The following is a 27,729-nucleotide window of genomic DNA, read 5'->3' on the forward strand; positions in this document are numbered from 1 at the left end:
ACAATGGTTTCACAAGTTATGGAGTTAATTGAAGTTGACTGTAAATCCCATTAAGATAACTGCTTAATTGATTAAAGACTGCATTAATGCTCTGTAAGACTAGTGAACTGCAGAGCCATTATGGAAGAGGAAGTGCTCCAGTTATTGTCCATGTTAAGGGATTCCTCATTTTTTCTATCATTTATCATTGCTTATTCAAGAGCAAGGCATTATTTCTAAATAAAAATAAGATTGTGTCTCTTCTGATAATACAAAGAAATGGAGGCCTTCTTTTTAACCTACTCGTTTCATTAACCAGAGTAATTGCATCAAGAAATGAAAGGCTTGGTCCCTCTTTTATTTCGTCTAGACTGGTAATGCATGTTCAGGAATGTGAAAATTAAAATCTGTGGATGTCAGGATCTATTGGTTTTGCTTTGCTTTGAACATACTATTTTTACCTATATGTAGTGTCCACAGTGTGTTTTTTTAATGTTTACCAACTTGCAGTAATTCAAAAACCAAATCAAACAGTAGCTGCCTTTACATGATCTAAGCTTATTTCAAATGCAAAATGTGTTTCATGCATATTCTTATGGGACTAAATCCTTAGTATCCTTTACTTCCTATCCTAATGCAAAGCCATTAAAATAAAACCATTGCTTACTCAAATGGGTTCAGTGGGGTTCAAACTATGTATTCCAGGCGCCCCCCGAGTTAGCAAACTTCGGATATCAAATTTTGAGTTGCCATGAAAATGCTTCTAGGTCATTAAGAAATGCAAAGAAAAGGAATAACACTTCAGAGAATAGAAGTGTACAGTATGTATATATTTTTGATGATAAAAGCTATATATTGGCAATTAAAAAAAGGCATTTTGGGATAGAATGTTTCCCCTATTTATAAACTAAGTAGGAGTCCTACGTTCAAGATATTCATTATTACACATGTGTGCTTAATTCCTGATAAGAAGCAACAAGGATTTAAATACCTTTGAATATAAGACTGTAAGACTTTACGGCATCCATGATTCACGTTTTATTTGTCGACAGTATATAAATTGTACAGATTGATGTATTGATAGCAGAAACACAGTCAATTCTGAATGGTTTAACACAGCCTTTACCAAAAATGCTCTGGTAAGCCACCTCCACAAAGTAAACCAGCTTGCACAAAGCCACAGCTGCTGCAGCTCCACATTTCAGGATGTAATATGTTCAATGGAAGGACCCCTTCGGTTTTAGAACAAGGCATCAGATGCAGCAATAAGGAATTTCGGGAGGATATTCAGTGTTTGCAGCACAAAGAACTGAACACTAAATGGAAAAGTGGTACGGATTTACATTTTGAAAATCCAGTTTGAAGTCTTCCCCTGATGCCTAGCAAGCTGTATAACTAAAACAACTAACTGGCGTCCCTGATACAGAAATATCCCCAAACCAAGACACACCTTATCCTTCCTGCAGTGGCCGTTCTTTCTTCAGCCCCTGGGACTTCACAAGAGACAGATTCAAGATGATCGTGCTTTTGATTTCCATTAGAAGACTCAGATCCGCGTGCTGTTCCTTGCAGATAAGATGGGCAATCAGCCCAAAAGCCGGGATACACGAATGGTGCTGAACAGCAGCTGGAGCATGTGCAAGCTTTTTCCAAAGGCTTTCCCATTAAGGCGTTTGCATTAGGAATATCTGTAATTCAGCGAGGCTGGACAGGAAAGTAGAGAGACTGTCCTGACAAGAAATGGGTAGACTTTATTTTAATTACAATTCTTGGCAGTAAATGGATGAAAATAATATCAAGTAACACTGGAATGCACAAGGATTATTAGAAACATATAAGCACTAAAATGTAAGCCCCCGTAAAAGGATATGACAAGTTCTGTCGATCGTCCAGTAATTACTTGCACTCTGCTTAACTTAAAAGGTCTCATCTGACTAACAGCTTATACAAGAAACCAGAATGGTCCTAGATCAATAAAAATTATAATGACAATAATAATAAAAATGGATTTAATTTTCAAATTTCCTTTCATCATGATTTACATTCAATACTTAAAATGAGTAAAAAAGACATACAGAAAGCTATCACTGGCAGCCATGCATATTTGCTAGTGATTAAACATCACAAAAGGAATATAAATTATCAAACTGCACTTGGTATTAGTTGTGAAAATGGAATACACATTTTGTCAACTGACTCTTTTACAAGAACAACTGCATTCAATACGAATGGTGACCATAGCTATTAAGTTTACTTCACTACATATGCACAGAAATGATGACATTTACATTAAGGAGTGCAACAGCAAGCAGGTCCACTGCAGAAAGTAACATCAAACCAACTCAATTCATCTGAAACGTCTACTACATTCAGCTGTGATTCAACAAGTCCTGAAATCCTGTTCTGTGATCATCTTTTGTTTTGTTAAAGAGCAACTGGCAATGGACTAAGCAAAGCTGCAAATACATCAGCTCACGTTAGCCATGTATATGAGATGTAAGCCATTAGTAACTGAATGTAAAAAAAAACAGTCAAGGTCGAAGTGTACATGGAACAATGTCAATATACGTGCAAATTTAATTTAAAAAAGTATTCTTAAAATTCTTGCGGAAATCAAGCAGCATGCTGCCTCCAAAACAAACATGATAAAATCAAAACAAAAACAGCAGAACCTGGAGATGGGAAATGGTCCACCAATGACCTAGGAATGATCAAAAAGGCATCCGTTTGCGAGCAAAGCTTCAACGACAAGCCGGAGGTTCATTCGAGAAGTTCTGGGTGATGCTGAAGCTGTCCATTCAGAATTGACTTGCACTGCTGGGGTCACACTGTAACAACCGCACAATAGAGGGGTCACTCTTGGCTCCTTTAATAAACTCCTCAAGCGAAAGTTTACCTGCAACAGAGAAGCAACAACGAACATTTTCACTTTCACTTCAATTTAGCCACTATTGTTTCAGAATTGTTTATAAATGTTTAGCAATACCATAAGGACTCAGGTTCATTGCAGGCACAACTTTTTGAACACTGTTAAAAGCCAGAATACATCCAGATGAGCCTGAACACATTTACATTTTAAGATGCTTAAAGTACCATCTGGAGAGAGGCTAATCTGCATATTTATAAATATTTCACAATTATCCTTTACAATGCAAAACAGTGCCCAAACAAAAAGTATGCAAACAAATGAAGGAATCAAAATGTCAGAAAAGATATTGATTTGATGTGTTTGGTGACCTTTCATAATCAATTCTGTATTTGCATTAACCACTTCAAAAAGTTTTCTAAGTTAATGTTGCATTAAGCTAAACTGATGGCTTCCAATTCACCACACTAAGGTTAATCATTACTTCACCCTTTTATGCACTTGATAAATTACACACTGCATTCTGAAAGCTCTCCTTTTGTGAACAATATCTGGTTTCACTGCCTTCTGATTAACGGCCAGAGTGGAATAAAAGGCATTTGGACACAGAAGTTGGGAAGAGCTGATTGCCAAGAGGAGCTCAGAGGCTTTCGCGTCTGGACAGCCTCTGTGATAATCCTGCTGTGCATTCCTGGACAACAAGATACTATTTCACATCTTAACAGCACACCTCTTAAAGATGGAAAAGGAAAGGAAGTAGCCTTTTTACTTCCTGAAGAAAAGCTGAATATGAGATATATATGAGATAGATTAAATTATGAATTCAAAGATGGTGTCTATCTAACAATTGCAGAAGATAATTGTTTTGGTTCATATTTTGGGCTATTTGCTTAATGAAAACTAAATGTAGATGTCAAATGAAAAAAAAAATATGATAATGAGAATTTAGTTTATAAAACAATTAAACAATTATTTCTTTTTGGTTTCCTAATCACAACAAAATAGTTTATATAACAGATATATTAACTGTCATTGACGGACCGGGTCAAAATCATTATTATCAACATTTTTAATTCTATAATCCATATTTTCTTAACTAAGAGGTTAATTGTTCATTACGATCTAAATGGGTTTCCTTTCTTTAAGGTACACAAGAAGATCATGGTCATTAATTATTTTCCCATAAACCTTTGCAAGAGGCTTAGCCTCATTAAAGCAAAAAAAAATTAAAAGCTGAATACTGTTACCCTCACTGTAAACATCAACTTGAAGCAGGCTTTCACGTCATGAAAATCAAATATATAAATAAGATGTCAGTTTAATGGCTGAGGCTAATACATTTAAAGGAAATTAATTTATGAAAGAATCTAATTTGTGGTGCCCTTTGGTCGGTATAGTCAGGTGGAGGGATTTACTTACCATCGTTGTTTGTATCCATTTGTCGGAATATCTTGTCTGTGCGCTTTTCTGGGGTAGATTCATCTTCAGGCATCTTCATTACCGATGACACCATCTTGTAAATGGCCTAGAAGAGGAAAAAGAGAAGTGCCTTCCATTACAAACACAAAAGATAGAGACAAACAAAGAAAAACATTTATTTTACCAAAAGCTGTATGGCAGGGATATCAAAGATGAGAAAACATATAGAAAGGGTTGGAGTCAGATTTAGACCATAAAACCACAAACAGGAAGTTTTATTCAGGGACAGGTTGTTTAATGTGGCATTAAGGAGAGACTACATACCGGTTGCTATGAAAACAATACTAGTGTTTTCAGGTGATGCCCAAAATAAACCTCAATGAGAAAATTGTCTCTTTTAGAACAAGTAGAAATGTTCTTTAAAGGCAAAGTAATTTGAAGGAAGTGATGGAGGAATTATTAACAAATAATAATAAATATAATTCAGGAAATGCTTAAATAATCATTAAATTCTGAAATGTATTACTACTGTTAACTAAACAATTCACAATCCTGCCAAGCATTTGCAAAATGTAAGTGTCACTGTGCTGTTTGTCTCACAACACTTCCATCCTATTGGAAAAAAAATAAAATAAAGTAACATTTGTCTTATACCCTACAACCTGCACACAACCAAGTCTCCAGTTAACATGTGCAGAGTGGCACCAAGCAGCAATCAGATCAACAGAAACACAATACCATCTTCATGTCAAAGCTGCTCAATTTAATAAAGCAGGGGTGGGGGGGTGTTACAACCAACATTATTACTAATGTTGTTTTCAAGACAACACCCTCCAGTAAACGAAACACGTGCATTTGTACAAATTCTCATCTGTAAAGTAATTTCAGACCTATGCACCATTCTAATTTTACAGTTCAGTAGAATAGTGACTCTGACACCCGTAGATACTTAATAGGGCTTTGGGTTTGTGAAAACATGACGCCAGCTAGTGAGGTCTTCATTCTGTAAGCAGCAGACAATCCCTCTGCATCCCTGGCCAGTCTGAGACTGCTGACGTGGATCTCACTCGGCCTTTGGCTCTCAATGTGTGGGAGATGCTGCAGACCCAGGGCCCCGTGGTATCTCCCGAGAGTCGTGGGGAGGAATTTATGCTCACAAATAACAGAACAGTCAAGAACAGGAAGAGGCCCTTGGAGAGGATGACGGCTCCTTTGTGTCCTATAGGACAGCCGATTCCAACACAAGACCCAGCTGGTGTAGGACGATTAAGGACGGGCCATGATACAAGTGTTGCAGGTATGAACAAGACATACCTTCCAGTGCCCACTCCACTTTATTTCACTAAGCTTCTGGTCATGCACTTGAATTTGGCCTGGATAAAACAGACTTTAGAAATATTCCAGTCTTGTCTAATTAATCTTATCTCTGCTGTTTAGCATTTTAAAGACCCCAGTCCAGTTTCCACTTAGCAGTCAGCTACAGGGGACTTGTTGTTCTGTTTTTTAAAGTTCACCATAAACCATGGTCAGGAGCCCCAGAGTTGCTTTCCTCTGGATCTTCATTCTGATGGCAGCCACTAAACAGAGTACTCTGGATCCGAGAAGTGAATACAGTTCATAAACTACCACTGATGTATGAAACACATCACTGACTGTCTGATCTCAAATCAATTATCATGGTTTCTCTGTATTAGGAAAATATCTACAAGAGCAACCTTTTGTACCTGAAAGTTTGTTGAAGTGAAATGAACCTTTGTTCACTTGCAATAAAAAATGAATTGTGACAATGAAAAAAAAAGGCCTTCAATAAATTAGAATGACAGAAAATTTTGATGTAAAAAGAGGGGAATGAAAAAAACGCCATTAAGCTGTCTCAGGCCTTAGTTCTGATTGACAGAAACCAGAGCTATTTCTGATTATGGCGTTAATTAAAACACACTACAAACAGTCTTTATTAAATATGTATAAATACGGCTCACAATAGTTTATTGTTCTGCTGCTTAGTCTCTCAACCTAAACCCCAGAAACATTTTTATTCCTGTAACATGGAATATAAAGACGGCTAGGAACTGATAGTTATAGTTTGACACAGTAAAATGTCACGTTCAAAAATTGTCACTGAACATCTGTGCTATAAACATCTGTGAAGTAATTAAAAGGCAAATGCCATTTTTGACTCTAGTGTGTGACTTTAATATAACCAAGCTACTGCTTCTGACAATTAAAAAAGGGTTTAATTAATTGGGGACCTCTCTTAATTTCCCTTTACAGTAACATCTGATAAGGGGTTCTGGGGTTTACATCTTCAGTTACATATGGCAATTAAGAACTAGGAAGACTTTCTTCAAAATGACTAGCTTAAGCCTTAGATTGTCTCTTTGAAACTGTAGTGAACATTTCTAAGACTAAGGTAACTTCCTTACATTTACTGTTTACAACATCAACATCTAACAAGGACTGCTTTATTTTACTACACTGTCTATTACAATTCAACTTGAAACGAATGCAATTTTAAAAGATCTGACACAATGTTTGTAGAAAAGGTATAAAGAGCCACAGAACCCAAATATGTTTGTGCATTCACACACAGCCACGGATATTATCTATTTAAAAACAGAAGTAGACCTGCACTAAGCAGCTATTTTAAACAGTATATGGTTAGAAATAAGTCTATATAGTGAGGTTCTAATTGCATTTGTTTTATTGGTTTCAATATGAATGTTTGAGATTTTAACTCCTATTAGTATAGAAATGTGTAAAATAAACCTTCTAAAGACAGTTATTCATTTAAGAAATTTAGTTTCATTGACAAACTCTGTAAATGTTTTTTTTCTGCAATGTATTAAACCAAAATTTTGAATGGCTGATAATCATATTACATCATTTTGATACCTTAAATATTATCTCAGCACTAATATTGCATGTTTTGCCTAAGGCTTAAAAAAACAGACAGATCTTGGCTTTAAAAGTGCTAGAAGACCACTTGCAAATTATCTCTTAAATTAAATTATTTTTGGTTACATAACATGAGTCTATAATTCTGTGTATACCATAAAATAGAGATCTATACTGCTTACTTGACAATTGCGAATATTGTTACCTTTTTCTCACCAGAACAAACTTCTTTTAACTTTTAAAATGGCAAATCTTCTACTATGCTTAATCATTTGGTACTGAGCGGAGCACATGTTTTTCCTAGTGTGATTATATTTAAAACATGTTCAATGTTCACACTGTGCACTGCAGATTACATTATTAAAATTTTACTTTCACCTCCACATACAACCTTAAGATCATCCTCCCTCCATTAAGTATAATATGAACAATTTAATCAGCTTTCTGTAATAATACCTATAAGTGGCATAAAAGTAATAAGGATTTATAATTTTAGATATACTTAACCAAAAAAATGGATCTGCATGCTTTCAAAAATTGTAATGGGGTCATCCACGAATGTAGAAAAGGAATGTGGAGGACAGGGAAAAACTGCTAATCCTACTGAGTGTGGACAGAGGTGGTAGTATTATATTAGAGAACTGAATAAAATCTAATAACTGTGATTTATAACTCTATGGGTGCTGTCAAGAACAGTAATTATATATTTTGAAAATGGGAAAAGGCATTACACCAAGTAAAAAGGCTGATTTAAGCAAACATATCTGATGCTCAACTGCACAGATTCAAGGTTTGAAATTCAGCTTGATTTAGGGGTAGATTAAATCAAAGCTTCAATCGTGCTACATATCACAACTTTGTTTGTTCCTGCTTCCCAGAAGCATGTACGCAATGAAAAGCTGCTATCAATTATGGGAATGAGAACTGGCAATTGGCAGGTAAATTCATGACTTAATCATGGACCTTCACCTGTCTCTACACAAAATGGACAAGGACTTGATTTTCACATGTGAGGTGGACAATCTCTATCAATTGAATGTCTACACTTTTAACTATTTATCCTAACATTCTTGTTGCTTTTCATTGCTTCCCAATGCTGTGTAGGAGATGAAAATGGTGTGTTAACAATCACCAAAGTCATTTTTATAGCTTCCTCAAGCTCAGCGTTTCCAATTTTACATTTATGCTTTATCTTTTGCAATATTCTTACATACTTACATACAACGAGTTTGCTAACTACACCACAATGTAGATTAGTGATGTACAGTAAATTAGGAAGAGCTGTGGTCCTTGCACAGATCCAGTCTTTGTTCCACTACTTACATCACCACACTCAGAGCATTCACCATCTCCTGTATTGTTTTCTACTCATTGGCCAGTTCCTAATCTAAATACATGTATCTCCTTGAATGTCTACCACCTGTAATAAGTACTTTATCAAAATCTAAATATAGCAGATTTTACTTTCCGTTTGCATTCATTACTGTGGTTGCTAGTTCAGAGGAACTCTAACACCTCTACTAAAGCCATGTTGACTATCCACCAATTACGATAATTACATGGCAAAGTTTTGTCACCCTTTAAGTGGTTGGATATTTTCAATTTTCCAGTCAATAGGTTTTACCCCCTTGCAAATGACTGTTAAAAGCGTTTTGCTAACAACCAATGAATACCATCTCATTTTAAATATAATTGGTAGAATTTAGAGACCCGGGAGGTTTATCTTAAGTGTTTCTAGTACCTATAACATTATGCTAATACCATTTAATTTAGAACTTTCTTTTTCCACAGTAAGAGGCATAATGATGATTTCTTCCTTTGTGAACATCTGAAATATTCATTTAAGAAATCAGCCTTCCTTTCTAAAAGTTTCCCTATTTTATGTCCAAGACTCTTCATTTAATCTTTTACTGCTCTTTTGCTCTTTCAGTACTGAGAAAAAAATCTTAATATTTTAGCCTTCATTGCAAAATTCTTTTCTCACTCTCTCAGGCTAATATCTTTTTTTAATATCAGTTTCTTATCTGTTTGCAATTCATTCTACTCCTTTCCTTTAATTAGATTCTGTCCTTTCTAAATAACTTCAGAAAGTTATTTTTTCTGTATGCTTTTCTTTAATGATTAAACCATTTCAGGTACTACTTTCAGGCCTTTGATAATTTGAACTCAAACTTTGGGTGTTGGACACAAGAGCAAAAGATGGGACACAAGCTGTCTGGATAACTGTGCCATCTTAGATGTTTTGAGAAGATGCTTTTAAAGGTGTTACGTAAAATAAAATGTATTATTACTAAACAATAGCAAAAATATTTCTAATTTAGAATTTCCTCTATTTGTGGAAATAAAACAGAACTAAACATCTAAACATGATTGTGAGTATGGATAAATCATTCAGATTGTTTTAATCACACTCATATAGATATATGCTAATGAGTGCTTGTTCATCTTTAGGAAATATTTGGTATATTTTAAAAGAGTGAAACATTACCTGTTCAGGGGATGCAAAGACTTTCAAAAAGTCAAATGGAGATTTATGCATTTTTACTCCCCAATATTATTTTGACCATATTGAGAAAGCTTCGTCTTTGACGCCTAACTCTCTTGGCTTTCTTCTGATAATCTGAAGTCACCTGAAGAAGAACTTTCACAGAAAAAAGAAAACGCAAAGAGGTTTGACTTGCCTGCACTATCTCGAGCATTTCCGCCCGGCTGATGTACCCATTGCCATCCAGGTCGTACATGCTGAATGCCCACTTCAGCTTCTGTTCCAGTTTGCCCCGCGACGTGACGCTGAGTGCGATAATGAACTCCCGGAAGTCTATAGTCCCATCCCCGTTCGTGTCAAACGTGCGGAATACGTGCTCAGCGAACTTGGAGGCGTCTCCGTAAGGAAAGAAGTTTGCGTAGATTTTCTTGAACTCGTCGACAGTTAGGTGTCCAGTAGGGCAGTCTTTGAGGAAGCCTTTGTACCACTCCTGCAGCTCGTGGTCTGTGAATTCGGTGTTCTCTCTCAGATCGTTCAGCACCTCTGGACGCAGTTTGCTGTTCTGCTTCCCCATCCTTGGACACGTCGTCTAGTCCTTCAAACGAGAAGAAAAAAAATTCCATCAATAAGATAGATTGGATCAGTCTGGGCCAAAACAGAAAGGAGAAAGAGTTGTTTTGTTTCAACTCAGATCTTTTCACAAAGCTTTCATAGAACATTAATTCACTGCCTATCAAAAAGTTTTGTCAATAGTTTAATCAAAAGCAAATGAATTAAAAAACCTAAGAAATACTGTATTATTTAAGTAGGCCAGGATGTGATTATTGCATCTATACTCTTATATTAATGTAAATTATTTTCCTTTTCTGCACATTTATAGACCCGGTGCTACTTTGCTCACTTCCTTGGGTGTCTGGAGCACAGGACTCAGGGAGTCAGCGCCCATCAGCAGGGAGAGAAAATTCATTCTGGTAAGTTACCTTTCATAAGGTAATTTTTTCATCTCATCTGAGTCACATAGAATTTTTTAGTATGAGCATTTGAAGTGAATGAGCGAAAAAAACAACAATTTAAACATCAGGATATTCCACGACTCATTAAAAGGCATGAAATTAAACAGCTCAGAACTAGAAAAGCAAGAGCGTGGCGTGAGTCACCTCTTCCTTAGCTGTATACAGGGCTCCAACTGCCACTTAATTGCTTGTGGATGAAAAACATCTGGATTAAAAAAAAATATATATATACTACTGCAAAGCATGATCTTTAAAGGTTACACCACTCTTAAAATTAATTTATGCTCCAAGGCTACAGTAACACAGCAGAGTACATACAAATAATTCAGCTTCAGAACAACCGAACTCTTGATCACAGATTCTGAGGTATGTAAGAGGCAACTGTCAGCAGTCACGAAAACAGGCAAGCAAATAAAATCCGCACATATGGAAAACCCACCTTCAATTGCAAGGAAACAAAAAGGAGACATGAAAATTAAATGACAAAGGGTGGGTAGGAGGGGAAAACATTCCTTTCCTTGATCACTGCCTTTTCTGCTTCAAAGTATAGGGTGAAAGTGTATTAGTAATAAAATCTGCACCTCTCGTGACTGCTATACTGAAGTACAAGCACAATGTGCTGATCTAATGAATGCCATTAAATGTTTTAAACACAGATATCCAAACACAAATGCTGAAGAAAAATGTTCTCAGTATGAAATGTAACATGCTCTCAAGGTGAAAGCTTGGCTTGCAGGAAAGAAGAAAACTACTGGCTCAAGTGTTTTCTCAATGGATTGTTGAGCTGTAAGATGGCACTCAGTCAGCATAAAAGGTGTTCCTGTGTTAAATGAACTTCCTCCGCATGCCATCATACTTCCACCATATTTCTAGTATTGGACAATGCAACAGTCCACATAACTCCCACCCTGACTGACAACTCCACAAGCATCATTCTTCCATCAGGTCTGCCAGGGGAACTGCAACACTATTTTTACATTGCATTTACACCGATGAGTGCATTTCAAACCACAGTAAAAGTACAAAGTCCATGGTAACCTCCAATTTACACAACAACATAGACACAATTTCCAGGCATGTGCAGCGCCATATTGCCATCATTGTCCACAACGAACGAGACAACAAATCTTGCTCTGATGTGAAGCAGCCCTATTACTGTACATTGTAAACAACTTGTGAATACATCTCTTTTAATCCAGCAGAAATATTGCTCTTAGTCATAAAACCATATTTAATTAATATCTTAACTTAGGTCTTCAACATAACTATGATAAAAACGATCACTTAAATCACGAGGATAGATAGATATACTGTAAAGCACTGATATCACCCTTTTTGCATTCTCGTTTAGTTGTTTGCTTTTTATGAGCAAGAATGGTAGAAATGCATATGGTTTGAGCACAAGTTTTTGTATTTCTGTTGCAATAAAGCACATGCTTTAGACTAATTTTGCCACTTGATTGATTTATATATAATGTTATGAAACTGGCACATACAAGGCAACGTTTTATAGATACCTTATCTAGACTGCCAATTTTAATTTTAATGAGTGTGAACTGAATTCAACATTCTGGACTTTGAAACAAATTACCGACAAATGCTACTGGTTAACTCACATGTAGATCACATGGGAACATTTCTGCTTTGAAATGTCTCCTGCACAACCTGTACTTATTCGAGCTGGACCTTGTCAAGAAACTTGTCGATGGGACCAGCATCAGTGCCCATATTACCCAACTCTTGGCTAGTTGAATATCCCTTGGAAAAGGAAACAGCTTGACTTACTACTGATCCAATCCTGTTTTGTGTGCGATCACTATGTTCTGTACAGCCAAATGCTTAACAGCTCAACAGTGAGGCATTGTTTAAAATATGTACATGAGTTGAGAAAACCAGAAAAGAATCAACATTGATTGGAGACCGGGTTTCCCCTTTTTGCTAGAAAAGTTGCTAGACCCTAGTGAGGAGGAAGGACTGCTTTACGTTACAATTTGCGTGAGACCAGCAGTTTGCCACAACATGGGACCATACAATACTTTCACAAAGCTGTCAATGAATTTTCTAATTGAGGTATCATACCTGGACTGGGAACCTGGGACTGCAGTTTCCCTTGAAGGGGTATTAAAATACCCCACTTCTCTCTGTCAGCATTTTTAATTGTTATCTGGCATTTTCATGCAATCCCAATGGGATTCTGGCAGGTGGATCGTCTTCATGCAGACAGCAGTCCACAGTTATTCTGCTGATGTGCATGTTATTACTCTGGACTTTCTCATAGAGAAGTCACTGCAGCTTTGATCCATTATGGAGATGGATCAAACATATGTAATGGTCAGGGCTTGCTAGGAACATGACCCGTTCCTCACAGAGTCAGGTTTTCTGCACTGCACTGATTGTTGATCTCATTCTCCATATCCATTCAGACACAGACCACTAACTAGCTGCAGTTAAGCCAGCAACAACCAGGCATCCTCATTATATAAGACGTTCATGTCTTTCACTGCTCTTGCTTTAATTAAAATAATGTGTTTGCTCCTTTTTGGCAATGTTAACTCAATTAAAAGACTGAACACTGAGCACCTGTCAGTTTCATGAAATCATATGACTTGATCAGCATTTTGTTATCCCAGGGAAGAGTACTGCTCAAACAATCAACAAACCTATTTCAAATGTAAATAACAGTATGTGCATCCCCAGTGAGCTGTTGGTACAGAACAGACTGTTGCATTTTCATTATGCATCAGGACATCTCTTTTTAAATATTCCATACATCACTTATTTTTTGTGGTTTAACATTGTGTTCTTAGTTTTTTATACAAAAATGTAATTTACTAATAATGTAATGATCTACAAAAGAAAGTTTTGTCATCCATTAACCCAGGGATTTTCAATCTTCTCTCTGTGGGGGACCCCTTTTCAAAATATCCCTTTTTGTAAGAATCCCCAGTTTAAAGGGCAATCTGCCATCTGTTACTGTGTCAAATGTTGTAAATTATCACAAAATCTAAAAGGAGCAGAACTGCTTGTCAACTGCAGATTGTTTCACGGTGTTGATTATAGATGCTGCTCGAGTTGAGACTCCCTTCCCCTTTGTCTCCAAGCACTATCAGGGGTCCCCTAGATGAATACCGAGAGGTAACCTCTAATTCAGCTCCACCCAAATCAATCAAGAAGCAGAAGGCATTTTAGCCACGCCCATCCAAAAAAACATTTTAGCCAGCTCCTATTCAGATTTCCACAATGATTGACACGATATCTGAAGCTTCCTTTCTGTAATCAGGCAGCCAGGCTTTTGGGGCGACGCAGCCTATTCTCTCTAAGCTGCACAAGTTGAAAAATACCCTTTTTTCTATACATTATGAAGAGTGAATTCAAAAGCACATTCATTTCCCAAATGTAATAATCAATCATTGTAATACTGATCATGCTTCTAGTATTTTAATAATGTCTATATTATAATGGCAACAGATCAAAACTGTCTTTCTGACAAACTGCTCATGCTGTTCCATCACCAGCTACCTTGTGCAATACCATTACCATGCAACGTTAAATAAAGCATTTTTTGCTTGAAATTCTGTACACTGAAGACTGGCACTGTGACAAAGTGCAATGCATTTTTCTCTTTCCAGTCAACTCAAAGAGCGAGTGACCCATCACTCCATGTTTAAAAAACAATTTATTCCTTTTGAGGTTGTAGCATACCAGAGCCTGTTCTAAAGCGCAAAAAATGGTAAAATTATGCAGTACTATAAAACATAACTAAAGACATCAGCTACACTACCAGGGAAGTCATTTGTGGACCACCTATTACGCAATTCATCACAGAAACTACTGCCGAAGCTTGTACTTTCATGCATCCCAGCCCTGACAATGAGACAGGAAGATCTCACAGCATCTTTCCATTAACATATACAAAAACAATTTTCATAAGCTCTTGGCTTGTTATAACCCCATTGGCCAATGTATGATTTATTAAGCTAGGAGGCACAAATTACAGCTCCTGCGGCTGGCGTTCCATTCTCATTTTAAACTTTTAAATGAGCTGTTTCAGTCGAACAAAGACCTCTGTGACTTTCCTCAATTACCATTTTGACTTTTTTTTATACATCAATTGACTGTCGATGTCTCACTTAATACCAGCCTTGTTCATTGGAATTTTTAGCTCAAGACTGCTCATTACAAAGTGTTTGCTTACAGACTCATTAGCATGTAAAACAGAGATATTTCCAGCCATATTACATGTATATACCTATACCCCTAATCAGGGTTCTAAGAGCTGTAATTAACTACGGAGTAAACAGCATCGCGCCAGTTAAAAATAAAAATATTGAACTGCTGACAGTAAAATTGCAAGAGCTACATTTGGCGCGGTTCATAAAACTTCCTTTGTGTGCTTTGTTAACAGTGGAAACCTTTCCTTCCTGTTTTAATTGAATGAAGAGTGTTTTCTATTATTCATTGGCTTCACAAGCATATAATTATTCATATGAGTCACCACTGCCTTTTTCTGCATAAAATTATCATCAGCCCATTTCCATTTCTTGCCAAATCCAAGCAAACCAATTTACGGAAATTGCTCATCTAAATCTTATTATGTTTCAAATGAAATGGGGATTCTATCTGCCTCAGTCATAACATTGCTATAGGGGTGAGATACTGTGTGTCTGAACACAGTTTGCTACATGGTATGATTTTGTAACCCTCTGAAATGCACTTATTAGCCTAGAACAACGTACATTTGTATTGCTGGAAAGCAATATTTAGTATAGATGAACCTGCAATTTATAATAAACTTACATTGAAGTGAAACCAGAAAAGCCAATATAATGTAAAAATTAGTTAATTTAGTAGGTCAAAATGCCCTACTGACAACTGTTTTGATCTTCTTCAGTGTCTTTCATGTTTTTTTATTATGATGAGTGATTTTATCTGATTCTTCTAAGGTGTCCTAAACGCACTTGACTTATACCAGTAAAAAATATAATATATTTTGTGAGGTTTGATTTAGTAGCACTATGTGAGCATGTGAAAAAATAATAACAGTAATAACAACGCTATCTGGCAAAAATATATAATGAACCACATATTAAGAACTTACTGAGGTGTAGGAAGAACTTACACCTTTAAAGAAAGTTCACCCATGTAGTACATCATGATGCAAAAAAAATTCAGGATAAGAAGTGGCGACACTTATTAAAATCAGATGGAGGCAGAGCTAGCTGAAAAAATATTTTCCATAATATTACAAGGCAGTAGAAACAGATGTGAGGATGAATCAGGGAATAGTCCAGATTAATGGAAAGACTGAGTTTCCTACCTAACAGGAAAAAGTGGATGACATAGAGTAGCATAACTGATCTAAACATTTGTATTAGCATATTAAGGAATGGAAAAACATTAGGAAGATTCCAGTAAGTGCTTTTCAGTTACTCTGATACAGATGCCAGTTAATGCGTTAGGTGACCACAAGTTTCTCCCTTTCCCTGGCTGAGTGACAGGCTCTCTCATTAAGAATAGTGCTTTAGCCTACTGACTTCTCTTGGAGAGAAATGGCTAAAAGATTCTGCTGGTGAGCTATCGAAGGAAGACTTTTCCCTGCCTCGGCCTTCAGTGGAGCCAAGCCTTAGGCCTTGATGACTCACTCCATCCCCAGACATGGACTTTATCAGTGCCCACTGAACGCACTGCTCTGGTGATATCCAAGCTAATTGAACCAGTGGCTCCAAGAGATATTCTCAAATAACAATGTCCACTGTTGAAACTGTGATCCTTCCTATCTGAGGTGGGTACTGTGTTCCCATAGGCTCAGGATTACTTCAGCCGTGCTTTTGCTGCATGAAAGTAGAGTGGCATTCATCTTGAGGAGTAATTAAAACAATGGAGAAAAGCAACATGTTGCCCACATTTTACACAGAATACTGCAAGCATTCGTATATATGTACAGTAAACGAGTGTCTTTAATTAATCTTAGTCAAGGAAAAACAGCTGAGATCTAACTTCTAATCTCAAACATAATTTTCATCTGACTGAACAGTTTCTTCTTGCAGGGAAATAGCTGAGATCTTTAATTATGCAAAAAACAAATGCCATGAAATGTGATTATTTCTGGTTTATTTATAACAATGCCTACAGGATTTGTAAAAGGAAATTTAAACACTTGTACGCACAGACAAACTGCAGTTTTTGTGATATATTAAGATGCCAATGACATGACCAAGATCAAACTATTTTGCACTGCAAGCCCAACTCTGCCATAGCAACACCTATAAACAGTTTATAAACAGAGGGTTCTAAAGAATTGTGTAATCTGAAATTCTTAAATGATGTCAAATTATTATTTTATGTCCTGAAATATGATTATCCGGAACTCTTTGTTGGTGATGTTTTTGTTGTTTTGTTGTGCTGGACTCTGGACTCTGCTTTCCTCTGAGGGATAATAAAGCTTCAGTTGAATGTACTGTTTTTTAATACTCTTCACTGCCTTAATGCTTAATACTTCCTCTGTTCCTCAGTTCTGTAAACAATATATTTTTACTAACATGTTAAAGCAAAAATAACATTTCTCAGGCCATCAAAAAATTAAATTTTCTTTGTTATAATATCAGAGCCTTTGAAGAGAGCAAACTCATTCTTATCTATGTTATGGTATTGGCAAATTGATTCTCATGTTTTATTCAAATTTAAGAAGGTACTAATATTTGACTAGTGAACAATACTTATAGTTCTGCATTTAAAAAGCACAACAATTAATTTAAGAATCAAGGACTGATTAATGCAGACAACATTCATTTTCAGTAAAAAGGTAAAGCGAGTAAAACTATTTTTGCAAGTACATTTGTAATAAAACTTTAAATTCTGTATTCATCATAATTTAAGAGTCCTGCATTTTTCAGTGCTTGCTAGTATCTTGAGTTTCAAAAGAACAGTCAACTCGCAATCGAGGCTGGGGTTAGGGAATTTGAGTAGCACGTACTGTAAAGCCAAATTCACATAGTCACATTTTACCCTATAATCAATATAAAAAACCCTACTACCCTCTTACAGTAATACAAAATATTAAATATAAGTATAAAACCAGTAAAAGTTAATAAGAGCCTTTTATCTGTTCACTATCCAGCCCTTGTAAGAGTACTTGACAAATTAATCAGAGAATGAAGCATCTTTTCAATATTTTTTATTTTCGGGAGCAGACCACGTAAAGCTGCGACCGCTTAAACTGAGAGCACATAAATTCCGAGTGTACTGTATTATTTGATTCTGATAAACACTGTTTGATAAACAGAAAAAAAAACATAGTGTATGATAAATCAAATTTGCAGAACTGGTAAGAGTTTTCATTCAGTACAGTATAAAAAAGGTAACTGAAATGTACTTTTAACAAAACGGGAAAAAGACAAAGACCGTATTGTAATTTTTGAATGTGCGGTAAAATGAGCAAAATTGCTGAACTCAGATATAAAAAATACTGTATATTTGCAGATCTAAGTTAAAGTGTGAGTCAACAAGCTTATCGTATCATATGCAGACGTCTATTTTTTTTTGTTCTTTTCTTTATAACCTTTTGAAAAAACAAGCTTGCATTACAAAGGTGAGGATGCAGTAATTTTAATCTCACAAAAAAAGGTTCAGAGATTGCCATCTGATGTCCGAAATTGTTCTGGAGTCTAATGTAACGATCTGGTTTATGTAAAGCTATCATCTTAAAGGTGGACAGCTTTAGAAAAATCATATACCACTCTACTTTTTTTTGTCACATTTAAAATGGAGATTTCTTTAGTTAGAAAACAGGAGGACAGAAACTGGTTATGCAAAACGAAGGCATCTCTAAATTTACAAGTCTCCCAAGGCACTCCCCAAAGAGGCAGATATGAAGTCAAGAAAAGAGATAGATACATGCACATACAGTACATGTAACTGGTGCATCTAATCTGAAGTTGGAAACACAAAATTACTTGTAACTCTAAACACATTACACATACATACACATGGGTCATGCTAAAATAATTCCTAGAAAGCATTTATTTAGCTTAAAGTTAAATGAGAGGCAATCTATACTATGTGAAATTACTTGTAATTTTTCACTTGCATGAAGAGGGTAAGATAAGGCTTTACATATAACTATGTCCTATACATGTCCAGCTAACATAATTGTAAAAAGTCTTCATTACAGATCAAATTTCAGATTTAATTTACTTTTTGCTTTTGTACTCGGTGTTTGTCCTTCATTTACTGATACATTTCTTTAAAGTATTTTTGTGAACAAAAAAAGTGCTGAAAAAAAAAAGCTCAATGGATTTGTTTTCAAGTTTATTAATTTTGAAGTACTTGCTCAACAATGAAACCAGTCAAAGAAAAGCCTGTCAGTACAGTAAAAAAAACATACTCCCTTATCCAAAAAATAAAAAAATGAATTTATATCCAATTCTCCCCTCCAGAGAGGAGTCCTGCGACTTTGTCAATATTCTTTTTCCTCTACAAAATTCAAGATGGAATGCTGCAGGCTGTGTTAGTACTGTACCGTACCTCCACTTAGCCACTCCATGGCAACATAAATAACGGCCCCCACCTTCAAGCAACACAAATACCATACTGCATTATTAGGGACAATCTAAATTATGATCAAATTTAATGAAATGCCAGTTTAAAGACTTCAGTGGATGTATTTTGTTAAAGTGTCAGATATTGGTAAGCGACAGAGTTAGATGTTCAGTTTAAACTCCTAAGTCTGTTTAAAATCCATCAATACAGAACTATATCTACAGATAGCACCAAATCTCTCCAAAAATGAAATGCCTAGAAAGGGCAGGGCTGGAGAGAAAAAGACAAAAGACATAAAGAGAAAAGGAAGTAATAAAGATTCGTGGTTAGTCAGAAATGAGTAAGGGGATGCACTCGACTAACCTTTTTTTTTCAGTCAGACAGATCTCTTATTTTATCAACTAGGCTTAAGAGACTCACATACTGTAGCAAGACAAGATATTGACTGTCAGACTCCCCATGGAACAGTTATATTACAAAACCCCTTCTCCCATCTTCCAAAAGACATGTTGGCTACGTTAAATGGCATTACCAAATTGTCCCTGTCTGCACATGTGCCTGTACTCTGCATTTGGACTGTTGTCCTGTTCAAGGTGTAGTCCTGCTTTGTGCCTTGTGCTTCTGGGATAGGTGTTGTGCTTGCTCCTGATTCATGAGGGAGCAGGTTTCTGTTTAGCTATTTTATTATTATAATTCTGGAGTTCAAGGATAGGCCATCCTGGTGTTGTGTAAACAGAATAAAAACAGTGGGGCAATCTAGAGGCCAGCATGCCTTTGAGAGGTGAGAGGAAACCAGAGCACCAGAAAATTACCCCAGGAACAGGAAGTGAACTCTGCTTAGAAAACACTCCAGTGCAGAATCAAACCTGTCCTGTCCTGTACGTACTGTACCAGTATAGCAAGAATCTTTGTGAACATAACAAATCTACAGTGGTTTGGTCTCTCTTCTGGATTTTGAAGGGCATATACTGTAAATACTTCCACAGGCAGCCTGTGTCAGTCCAACATAACCAATAAATAATATTTGTGATTTTTCCTCTTATCTATTTTGATTTACAGCCGTCTTCAATTGTTACTGCAGACAGAGGAGCTCCAAAACAGGCGTCTTGAGACAGCACTAAATAACATGTTATAGATGTTCTTTTGATTCACTAACAGCAAACCCCCATCAAGAACACCTCAGCTACCTCTGTCTCTCTCTGACAAGGAAAAAAAAGCAGTTTGTCAAGCAACTGAACTTTATTACCATCTCAAAAAAGAAGAGGAGCTTCTTAGTCTTCGTTTCCAAACAATAAAAATAAATTGTTTTATTTACTTCTACAGTTCGAAAGAATATTTAAAATGTTACTATTAAAGCAATGTGTTAATAGCTGACTAAATATTAACACATTTGGATCGTTATGAAAAGCAAATATAGGAAGCTGTTGTCAGCTTAGAAAATTACCAGCTACAAAACCTAGGACCTGTGATTCCTGTTATAATTCTCTGTGATCTCAGCTATCAACAACTGAAAGGCTGTTAAAAAACAACATAAATGCTTAAATGCAAATTTGCTCTAATTTCGGTACCTTGCATTGTGTGTAATTTGTACTCTTAAATTTGTGGTATACTATTCTAGTATATTAGTTTTTGTGCAAAGCATTTTTCCAGTTTTATAAACACACTTCGGATAAAACAACAGCTTTATACTGTACTTAAAAATGAACAATGAATGTGTTACCATACCATTTTGACAGGAATACAAAATGAATCTTAAAGAATTGATTAACCGTGGTTCAAATAAAGAAAGACAAAGTACTTTAAAAAAACCTGTACATAAAAAAACATTTATCACTGTACAGTTTTCATCCTTTATTTAGCTATGTAATCAGTTTTCAGGGGATCGTAGAGAGCAAAATGTATTTTGTTAGATCTTCATTGCCTGCAAATTAAATATAGAAGCCTTTATTTCAGAGTGTGTGATAAGTGCAGAAGCTTAACAAAAATATCTGAACTGACCAACAGATAGTGCCCCTATTATACAGATCCCATTTTATTTACACTAATGTCAGTGTATACAGTATACCACTGATACTGCCTTTTGCTCTACACCTCTGACACAGAATGTGGAATCATCCTGGTGGGAGTGAATGTAATTTGGCTCTGCTGCTTTCTGTTTGTCACAGGAAGGAAGGGATGTGAGCGAGGGACTAGACTGGATGAGCCCACAGCTCTCCTTCTCTGTGGGTATTGATTTTGTAGAAGCAGAACCAAGGCGTAAATGACAAGGCGTTTCAGAAGGAAGCTTGTTCGGCAGACCATAACTCAAAGTTCAGCCTTTTCATTTGTTCCTTAATATTTTTAGCATCAGTCAACCAGCACATTTAGTGGAGGACGGCTAAGTTCTCAAACAGAGTGGGCTCACTCTTTGACAGCAGTTTCACATTAAGGTTGTAAAGAAGCTTGAAAGGAGGCTGTCATGTTTAAAAAAAGAGAGAGAGATAGGTGAAATGGGATTCGGTCTGGTTTTTGAAACACCCACAACGCCAAAAAGGAAGGCAGAGGAAATTGCAAATGTAGTGCTTAGAAACCTTCAAAACAAGATTATTTTGGTTTCATCAGACCCTATCACAGAAATATTTTCTTTGTTTCAAATGTAGAAACTTGTCTTTGGCACCAGAAGACAGAAAAAGACTAGGAAACCTGTGTGATTCCTGCTTCAAAGCACAGCATGTTAATGCAGACATCATGGTGCATAGATTCTGGATGCCTTGATCAAATAATCTTTTTAATAACTACTAATAATATTGCATTTATGCATCACGTTATGTAAAAAGAATCTCAAAAGCACTGACTTAAAGGGGACCCACTCCATCCACCACAGAAGGACAGTGCATTCCTGAAAGACACTCGACAGCCATCCTTTGCCTGACGAACAACAAATTCAGTTGAATTATGAAGGAACTTCATAATAAACACAGACATCAAACTGGGGTTAGCTCTATTCTTATGGAAAGTCCCATCAAATCTTAAATGACCAAGTACTGTAGTCAGGACCACAGTTTAACATCTCAACTACAGAGCAATGCCTCTCATAGACAAGTCACCACACAAAGGCAGTGTGTTCATGGAAAATCCTTCCAAGAGAGAAAAGCGCCAACTACTGGTCAACTACTGTACTTGCAGCAGCCGCCTGGTTTTTCTTTGGGATTCAGTCTCAGGACTGACTAGGCCTTGCTTAACTTGCTTAACAGTGGTAAGTCCTGTAAACTACTGGGAAGTTTTAGGAAGCTTAACAAGTGCACAATTCTTTGAACATGACAAAATGAACAATAATTCAACACAGCCTTTGTGTGAAAAAGGTAATGATGTTCTACAGAAGACACAAGTCTATTTTTAAAATGGAAAGGGATGCCTGTGTTTATTTTGTGGAATAATTTCTCCCAATGAGTCAGAACGACAATGTACATAATTAAAGAGAAAGTAAACGCACTTCATCTGGCAGTAACCTGGACATGTACCATCTGCCCATTGCTTCTCTCACAACCTAAATAAAAGATTCAAAGAAGTACTGAACAGGGTACCTTGGACCTCAAGAGGATTTGTAGTTCAATATTTTATTAAACTCAGATTCTTGCAGAGAACCCGTGTCTCCAGTGGTACCATCCTTAAACATGCTTCCTCAGAGTCATCATCGTCACTCTGTAGAGTTCCAATAACAGACAGACTAATTAGCTTGTTGTGTGATATTTGGAATCGACAGGTTACACCAAAACTCTTTCACAATTGCATCACTAAGGGGTATGTACAAATATCCAACCCATTTTTACTTTTCAGAATGTCTGAGCATTTGTTTTTCACTTTGAAGTTGTGTATTACAATGTGTAAATAAAGGTAAAATACATTTTGATTTAATGAGTCTTGATTTCAAGCTGTTAGGCCACAATAAGTGTTACCTTGGAAAGCAGACATTCTATAGGGACCATATAAGCAGATCTAACAAAGCTTAAGAGTAGTGAAAAGTGAATATGTAGACCTACAGTATGGTTTTTAATACAATAGCACAGGGTCTCCAACCCTGCTCCTGCAGAGCGCCAGTCCAGCAGGTTTCATAGATGTGATGGATGAAGTCCCCTATCATCTCCAAAGTCCTTTTTATACTGTTTTGGACGAAAAGTGCTCTCTAAATGCTTGCAAGATTTCATCACAACATCCTTTCCATAAAGAAAAATATTGTGCAAACTAAAAGAGCAGCCAGGCTCCATTTTGAGACTTTTACGTTTTTACAACAAAGAAACAGGAGCAGTTAGCACAGCCAACGCACAGAACAAAGAATGCAAAGAGCCTAGCAGTAGGGATGAATAATAGAGATGACTGAGCTGGAGTTCACCACAGTTGCACCAGCCTGCTTTATGGCTCATCAGCATCACAACAGACACAATTTTCCAACAGCGTGCTGCCAACAGGAGACCTGCCAAGAACCTTATTTGTGCATAAAAAGCAACCTCAGCTTTTATTTAGCCACAAAGAAAAGACAAGATTCACTGAAAGAAAAGTGTAGGATTTGGATATTCAGCAAAACACATTAAGCAGTTTATTTTACTTTCTTCTTTTTAAAGAATGGGAACGTGCAGAAAAGAACTGCTGCACTATGTGTAATGTAATTGCTGGTTCGATTATATGCAGGCCACAATTTAATTCGGGGATATTACAATTCTGTGCTTTTAGCTGTAGTTCAAATTCCCTTCATTAATTTAATCCCTAAGGTAGGGTGGAGGGTTGGCAAAAAAAAGCTATGTTTCAATTTTGATTTTAGTTTTTCAGTTGTTTTACTGTGACACCAGCCTCATTTTTTGGTACCAGTGTGCTAACTTCAGAGAAGCAATATACAGTATGTCCATGTTACATGACCATGTTAGATGCCAATCCCTACTTTTCTAGACCACAACCCTTAACTAAAATGTCTTACTGCATTAGTAGCTGCACTTTCTTTCAGCCATTTAAAAACATCAAAGGAGAAAGACATGACACAACCTGAAGGGACAGCACTTTTTAGATTACTGACTTGTTGTTGGGCAGTGTTCAGGCACTTCAGCCCTTGTTTGTTTGATTCTCTTTAAAGTCTACTTCTCTGACCTTCTCTAGTGTGACATTTAATCCTCCTGTTCACTCGTGGTTTCTGCTTATCTTGTAGAAATGTGAAAACTGAAGCACTCACACATTGTTTTCCCAAGCGTTTCAGCATGGGACTTCAGAACTCCAGAGGTCCCCACTGGTGCAGTTCCTGCCAAACAGGCTAATTTTAGAGTGTGCTTATCAGTGCGCAGGCTCTCTCTAAGCGCCCTTGTGTTTAACCTTCTGTGGGAAGAATTAAACCTACATAATCTGTACCTTGGTATGAACATGTGGTCCTGCTATTATCTGCCACGATAATGTCTACATTTATGTAAAGAACAAATTCTTACAAAGGAAACACTAGAGCTATTGTACTTCTTAAATGATATACGGAGTAAGAGGTTTCCAGTGAACCAGTACAATTTATGCATGGGACAGCTATGCATCATACAGGAAATACTATGATTTCCCACTGTGGTATTCACATGGTGTGCAGTCAATCATCAAGTACTCTTTGAGCTACTGAACCCCTATACAAAATATGTACTTTCCAGGGTAATGCAGGGTTACCCAAGAAGAATAAATGTAAACAACCACTGGCTAGGACAATACTTCTGCTATCATTCAATGACAAAGTGGAAGCTAATAATCTAAATATAGCTTGTGCCCCTCATCTGACTGAATGAAAAATCAAGTGCTGGAGGGAATGAAATCCTGAATACCACAGAAAGCACTATTCTGTGAAGAACGGCCTTTATTAAAGTTCCCTAGTCCTTATTCTTCTCTTACAGATCTCAGGTCCAACATAAATTACTTTGTGCAATGTTTGTAGGATGCATTAACTTAAGAGCAGCAATGTGCCACTCCTTTACCACACCAAAAACAAATATCACAAGCTATAAACCATTGGTACCATACACCACACCAAAAAGAATATATTTAATCACAAAAACAAGTCGAGAAGTGCATTATGCTCTTTTGATATGGCTAATTTATTAAATGAGGCATCCATTAAATATGAATAAAAACTTATGTCGATTTTTCACAGTAAAAACCCCAGTTTAGTTTACTAGTTTAGACCTGACAGTGCCATTACTTCTGGAAGGCACTGTACTGTAAATGTTTTTGTCTTCACAGATTATGGCCTTTGAGAGATGTAATTGCAGTCTTAAAACCATTAAGAGCGATCAATAAAGATGTTTCAAACACGTATTTCAAATTTAGATCATTTAGTTTGCTCAAACTCACTGGCACCTAAACCGCTGTGTCCTGGGATCAGCTGGAGCAAGAGACTTGGTTTTACCATTTCTTGTTTTGACATTCCTGGAGCCAATCTTCCTGTACCCCTCTGTTCTCCCACCTCGCGATCCCATGATTCAACACCCTCACTCCTCAGTGGCAGAATGAAGCCCCCACAGTCCCTGGAGTACATTATAACTCCTGATCTGTTTATACATCGGTGACCTCTCAGCTCTCATCTACATCCATCAGTAGCTGTCGTGCTGCATTGTGCTACTGGTTTGACTCTCGAACTTGTAATACCACTTGCTCACTGTAAACAAGGTTTGGACATGTAAAGGGTGTTTAGTGCCCTGCATCTACACTATCTGTATACTGTTTTGATTCTTACTAATTCATTTGTGTGGCATTTGCATTGCTCATCCAGCCTCACTGCCATTTTATTCAGTCCGCCCTTTTTCTAACTGCTTTGTCCAGCACAGGGTCAGAGGGGAGCCAGAGCCTCTCCCTGAAAAGCAGTATACACCCTAGACAGGACACTGCAATGTGTTTTTGGGGGTAATTTGAACAAATAATTCTACCTTATTGCAACATATAATAAGTTTTGATGAGGATGTAAAACACAGAAATGTGGGGTTTCTTATAAGTCTTGATTATTATTATTTTTCTCACCTGCCAACAATCCCTTTCAAATAACACATTTTACTCTTCTGCCAATTCTTAAACTGCTTCTTGGGGTACCTATCTGTTGCTGACAAATGGGTTATGATTTTTAAATGTAGTGCCAGTTATTTCAAGTTCTTTCACCTGATTCCTATAGTTTTATGTAATGTAACTGTATATTTAACTACAATTTTTATGTAGAGCTCTAATATGAAATGAGAAAATCTGGGACACCTTCTCAAAGCTTTAAGTGTTACTCTTCCTCACATTCTTCAAACCAGCCACGATTGACTTCCTGAAAAAAATACTCACTACAGGGATGAACAATGCATTATTAAATTCAATCTGCATGGCGTCTTAAAAAATATTGAAGGTACTGTGCTGCAAATCAATAGGGAAATGTCAATCAGATATTCTCTCAAAACTTTAATTCTGCCACATCTGATATAAAACCTAACATATCAGTATTGACTAGGCGTAAAAAATAAATTAGGCCTACCCACAGGACATAGGAAATTAAAATGTGGAAATTTTGAAAGGCTCACAGTATGCTAGTCAGGGAATACAACAGAGATTCTGAGATACAAATACACATTATAACAGTGAGGAAGAACAATAACAAGCAGATATATTAGTGACCCAAACTTATTTAAAAATTCTGACACTTTTTTCTCTCTTGCCATTTTGACCTCTCTTATTTGAAGTGTCTTAATTAAGAGGGTAATTAATTATTGATCTAAACATCTTAGCCATTCACATCCCTGTTACAAATGACGTTAGTAGCAAGTAAAAAGAAATGGGAGAGTACATCTTCAAAAGTTGGTATCCCACCCCATATAATGAGCTCATATTGTGCAAATAAAAAAACAAAAACAAATATGGAGATCACTATCAAATAATATGACATGAGTTTTGAATGTTTAAGAATAATGTATATGTCAGTTTAGTGAATCTTACTTTAATCATTAAAATAATTTAACCATATTTAGACAGAGAAGTTTTTATGTGTATATGATGATTATATAAGAACCAGAAATGGATACTCGTTTGTCTTTCCTATAGTGTCTTGTACGGCAATAAGCTAATTAAAGTCAGTAGCTCTGCAATATAAATACATCCTTTACAACTTTATTACACCCATTTACTGTTCTAACAATAACATTTATAAGCTCACCAGACATGCTTATTTTTTGTGAATGTGTATTTTAGAAAAGGAACTCACTGTGCTATGCATGAAATAAGCTGTGAAAAGATCGTCTAAATTCAACATTCCTCCACTTATGTATAGGTTATACACTCCCTTGTCCATTCAATTTGCTGTACAAACAAAAGACGTTTTGAACTTTTATCTGTCTTACAGGATGCATGCTTCATTTTATCTGCATGTTTAACAAACAAATGGATATGCACATCCATGTTTTCTATAAATATAAATACAAAGAAACATCAGCACTTTAAAAATGAAATAAAGTCTACAACTTCATATGGTGTCAAGCTTAAAGAGCTGAATTTAACTGCTGTGTTCTGTACATAATGTG

General features: G+C 36.4%; 1 protein-coding gene across 1 annotated transcript in view; it reads right to left on the reverse strand.

The window, feature by feature from the left end:
* Positions 1 to 1,004: 1,004 nt before the first annotated feature.
* The window catches only part of LOC102688017 (hippocalcin-like protein 1), a 63,079-nt gene continuing 36,354 nt past the window's right edge, over positions 1,005 to 27,729 (reverse strand). The window contains exons 2-4 of the mRNA XM_006626043.3: positions 9,841 to 10,239; positions 4,265 to 4,370; positions 1,005 to 2,875 (exon numbers count right to left, since the gene is read on the reverse strand). Of these exons, the coding sequence (XP_006626106.1) occupies positions 2,778 to 2,875; positions 4,265 to 4,370; positions 9,841 to 10,218 (582 nt within the window). The 5' untranslated portion in view covers positions 10,219 to 10,239 and the 3' untranslated portion in view covers positions 1,005 to 2,777. The remainder of the gene's footprint in view (positions 2,876 to 4,264; positions 4,371 to 9,840; positions 10,240 to 27,729) is intronic.

The sequence above is a fragment of the Lepisosteus oculatus genome, chromosome 2 (assembly GCF_040954835.1).
Source record: "Lepisosteus oculatus isolate fLepOcu1 chromosome 2, fLepOcu1.hap2, whole genome shotgun sequence".
NCBI classification, from domain to species: domain Eukaryota; kingdom Metazoa; phylum Chordata; class Actinopteri; order Semionotiformes; family Lepisosteidae; genus Lepisosteus; species Lepisosteus oculatus.